The 5,215-nt window shown below is 33.7% G+C and overlaps 1 protein-coding gene across 1 annotated transcript in view; it reads left to right on the forward strand.

Moving 5' to 3' along the window:
- The first annotated feature begins 4,408 nt into the window (after positions 1 to 4,408).
- Positions 4,409 to 5,215, forward strand: part of LOC106475720 (heat shock 70 kDa protein 14-like) — an 11,157-nt gene continuing 10,350 nt past the window's right edge. Inside the window, exon 1 of the mRNA XM_022379778.1 lies at positions 4,409 to 4,609. Coding sequence (XP_022235486.1) covers positions 4,424 to 4,609 — 186 coding nt within the window. The 5' untranslated portion in view covers positions 4,409 to 4,423. The remainder of the gene's footprint in view (positions 4,610 to 5,215) is intronic.

Consider the following 5,215-nt stretch of genomic DNA (forward strand, 5'->3'; position numbering starts at 1 on the left):
ATATGGGTGTTGGGCGTAAGGATTCTTCTACAGTAGGTGTCTGTGACTTGTTGGCGATAAATTCAAAATAAACAAACAGTATGCACTCCACTTGTTTCTAAATAATATATATATATATATAAAATAGATATATATATATATATATATATATTTGAATTAAGTTAAATGTATTTACAACAAATTCTATGCACTATAGAGATCATAGGCATATCATAAACACTATATGTTGTTCTCTTCTTGTTGTCAAAAATCCACTTAGCCCTATTCAATTGACAAGCTGAACCACTTTTCTCTATTTCTATTACACTAGTATTCTGTGTATAATCCACTTACAATTATAATGTGAGTTACCACAGTCGTATACTGCTCTTTCAGTAATTGTCTGGTCCTCATACTTCAGATATCATCTGTTCCTTTTGTTAAAGTGCACCCAGGCTGGTTCAATTACTTTTGAACTCACTTTGACCGAATAAACTATACTTCTTATCTTTTTTAAAACTGTTATGGGTTTATTCTTCTTAATATTATATATAGTAGTAGTATTTAGTAAGTTGGGCTAAAGATTCTTCTACAGTAGGTGTCTGTAACTTGTTGGTGATAATTTCAAAAATATACGAACAACACACACACACACCTCTTGTTTCCAAAATAATATATATATTCTGTTTATCTAGGCAAGATTGTAGTATTGCAGCATAATTATCCAAAATGCATTCATAATTTCAGGATTTTTATAGTTCATTAACAATTTTAATGACTCTTGGTTTATTTGAAAAGTATTGTGCTTGTGTTTGATTGTTACAACAACTGCGAGCAGTTCCTTGCTTTTTCTATTATGTTGTTTAGAAACCATTAAATGTTTGGCTTGCATGCAGCATTCCATGATCCATGCCATCATGTGTTTGACAAAACCATTCCAATATCACACTTGTTGGCATCATTGTTAAGGATGGATAAACATTCTTGATGAGGATAAGATAGCACTGCCTTCAATTAAAGAATTCCTAATGACTGAAATGCTTGCTAATATTCTTGACTCTCTTTACAATATCAATATTCTTTACCAAAGTGTCCCCCCTTTGCCTCTAAAGAGGGAGTAGGCCCCCTCAAAATTGTAGGCCCATGCCAACTCCCCCCCCCCCTATCTGTTCTGGCCTGTAGATGAGATATCATTGCAATTATTTTAAGTTTAAGCTCCATTAGTATGTCAAGGTGACAAGTATAACCCTGATGCCCATTAGGTTGTACAAATACATCTGCAAATTCCATGAGCAAGTCACAAAGTTCCTGACTTCGCATTGAACTCAGATTGATGGCACATTCCTCAACTAGCAGCTTGAGATTCTCTAGAAATGATTGTTTTCAAACATGGTACAGTTGTAGTGATGCCAGCCAACAAGGTTGCTTAATGTAACCTCTATTTCTGATACTGTGATGACAGTGACAGTTTTGCCTAAAAGCTGAATATTTGAATGTCCATAATCACTGCCCAAACACCTACACAATGCTAACTTTCTGACAGATAACTGTTGGAGTAACTGCTGTCTGATTTCTAGATGGTAATTTTTTCATTGATTCTATTACCACAGCTATATATGGCAACAACACTATATTATATTTGTAGCATGTCAAGTAAATATTTATAATTTCGAAGGTACTACTGATATCAATTTGCCTTCTACTCCAGACTGATATAACCAAATTGAACCATTTTAGCACAAAAATAGTGTTAGTCAGAGAAGAAATGTCTTTCATACGTAAGTGGTTCTGCATGCATAATCCCCCTGGGTCAGGAAAACTGAGGAAAGTCATTATATTTTATTTTACATTACTGGCCAGGGAAATATTAGAGAATTTCGTTTTATAGACAAAAACTGATAAAAGTAAGTGAATTTCATGTGAAAAAAAATATTACGGCCAAAAACTGCATACAGGTTAATTATGGTACATTTAGCACCCCAATATGCATATTTTATACACAAAATGTTTTTATGGGCATCAATTTTTTTGCTTCCTATTAATTGTCATGGAGTATAAAGGAAGCCCTAAGAGATTGCATAAGTGGAGTGTAAGGACTGTGGAGAAGGCTTATTCTGATATGGTACTTTACCTCCCCTCACAAGATAACCTAATGTCATTCAGTGCTGCCATCTATATGCAAACTTTTGCTTTGTGCATGCCACAAGCTTTCCACTCCCCAACATATCTCATGTAAATCATCATGCATCATCTCTTAACCAATAGTTGCATGATATGCTCACATTACGCATGGGATTCTCTCTACACTCATCTACTGAATTTCACTTTTTGTTTAGCAACATTTGAGTTCACACATACTCTGTGTTTCTAGTGTGGCAAACAATTTTTTTTTTTTCACCTACATGGCTCATTTATATATATTTTGGCACTCGAATTTTGTGAAACTTGTGCTATGAATTCTGAAGTTCATGTTACCACTTCAGGGGTCACACCAGCGACCAGCGTTTTTTCTCAGTCCTCGGGTGCGATCGACCTGACAATGGATCTCTCTGCTTTTACACTTCAGGAGATTGAGCGCTTCATGGGTCGCCCTTTGTCCCTAGACATCGCCCAGGCCCCTCCTGAGTTGACTGAACTTGTTCAGAGTGATGAGGACTTTGATTGTCTTTTCTCACCTCCTGAGTTTGCTGTTCCTTCCCATTTGCAGCCTGAGGAATCACCTAAGCCTAATTTGGTCTTTACGGATTTTGCATCTTTACGGGTTTGTGATGTTTTATCCTTTTCCCCTATCTCTTATTCACCTTGTCCTTACTTGGTACATGAACGAGATTCCCAACCATTTTTGGTTTTTCCTCCCTCTGATCTTCTGGTACATACTGATCATTTTGTCTTGCACATTTCAAATAAACTCTACAAAAATAAATTCTTGGTTATTACACCCAAATGCTACTTAATAACTTTTTATGTTCAGTGACATCCAACATTCAGGTATTAAGATTTGCATAAATAGTAAATTCAAGAATTACTTTATGGTAACTAAATTGAACAAAGTAAAAAGAACCATGCACTTGTGAACAAGAGACAACTATTATTTCGTACAAGTAACAAAAATGCTGGGGTCTCACTTGACACTTTTACTGACCATTTTTACTGGTCTGACTTATAGAACCAGGTGGAAAAAAGCATTCACTCTACAAATCAAACATATTGTTGATGTGAACGTGCTTTATAGTCACTGTAAAAAAAAACAAAAAACTACACATTGGATATGTAAAGATATTAGCCCAACTTGTATATCTCTGGTTATGTTCAGAGTTACTGATGAGGAGCAGATAGGTGAAGTGAAGAAAAAGTGTCATTCAGTTGTTCACATTATATAGCCACACAATAGCAGATATAATAAATAAACTTAGCATTCCAAAAATTGTTTAATCTCAAAATCTAACTTCAAGGGAGGTCCAGTTCAATCTACACTTTAATCAAGGTGTGTTATTGGGTTATACTAGTGTCGGTTAATTCCACTCCTCATCAGTAACCCTGAACACAAGTTAACACAAGAGAGATAAGCTGGACCTATACCATAGTGAAACGTATCAAACATACTGTTGGTATGAACGTGCTTTGTAGTCACTATGAGAAAAACCTATACACTGGATAGGTGAAGTGAAGAAAAAGTGTCATTGGTCACTATTCATTCTTCACATTATATAGCCGCATAATAGCAGATATAATAAATAAACTTAGTATTCCAAAAATTGTTAAATCTCGAAGTATAAGTTCAAGGGAGGTCCAGTTCAATCTAGAACAACTGTATTGTTGTTCTTTCTTGTGAGTATCACTTACACCCTAAGAGTGTAATGACCCAGAAGCTTGACCAGGCAAGTAAAGGCTCCGTGAAATGGTTTGTATACAATCCTAGTCTGAAGTTTGAATTAGTACAAGTTTACAACTGTTCACACGTTGCTCATAAGAAAGTCATAAATGCAAAACACCATGAACATTTTAAAAAGTTTACATGGGTAAAGTTATTTTTTTGCTTCCAGGAAGGGTGATAATATAGCTGTTTATCAGTTGTTGCAGTAGCTCTAATATGAAATGAATAAATGTATCCTATCAGTTTTTAGTTATATCAGCACCAATGAGACTTTATTAATCTAGTTTTTGTTTTTATTCTTGTCTGTAAATATATTCTTTGGAATAAGAATAAGAGTAGGTGTAAAAAACACTCGCAACATATATCTCAACTTACTTCCACAGATGATAAAGCTGTGTGATTTACTTAAACTTGCACATAGCTCAGTACCACTGGTCACAAATATTTACTTTCCCTAATATATGCTAGACACATATATTGCTGGATAATATCCACTTCTGTTGTTTAAAATTAAGTAAAACCATAAGCTCTCTTACTTGTTAGCTATATTAAAGATGTGGAATTTTAGTTATGAATTTTAAAAATTTGTTAGTTCAAAGATACTTTGATATAGTATATTCTAAGTATGTTTTTACATCTGTCTCATCTTTTAGAGCAAGATTTGAATCAGTTATTGGCCCAGTATTACAACAGTGTAAGCAGCCAATAGAGGAAGCTCTTTTTCAGGCAGGTCTAGGAAAGAATGACATCTCCAAAGTAAGTGTTGATATAAAATGTCTGTTAGCAATAAAAGAACTAAATGTGCTAGTGGAGTGCCTAATACCTGATCGTAAACTCAAAAATAAAATCGGTAATTTATTGTTAAGACTGTCTGATATTTGTGATCATTATCTTAGATTTTCCAAATCAACTAATCTTTTGTCTTCAATTGACATATAATGTTACATTGTTTACAGTATAAAGTATTGTCTGTCTTGTTTTCAATTGACATATAATGTTACATTGTTTACAGTATAAAGCATTGTATGTTTTGTTTTCAATTGACATATAATGCTACATTGTTTACAGTATAAAGTATTGTCTGTCTTGTTTTCAATTGACATATAATGCTACATTGTTTACAGTACAAAGTATTGTCTGTCTTGTTTTCAATTGACATATAATGTTACATTGTTTACAGTATAAAGCATTGTATGTTTTGTTTTCAATTGACATATAATGCTACATTGTTTACAGTATAAAGTATTGTCTGTTTTGTTTTCAATTGACATATAATGCTACATTGTTTACAGTACAAAGTATTGTCTGTTTTGTTTTCAATTGACATATAATGCTACATTGTTTACAGTATAAAGTATTGTC

The sequence above is a fragment of the Limulus polyphemus genome, unplaced genomic scaffold (genome assembly GCF_000517525.1).
Source record: "Limulus polyphemus unplaced genomic scaffold, Limulus_polyphemus-2.1.2 Scaffold9032, whole genome shotgun sequence".
NCBI lineage: Eukaryota > Metazoa > Arthropoda > Merostomata > Xiphosura > Limulidae > Limulus > Limulus polyphemus.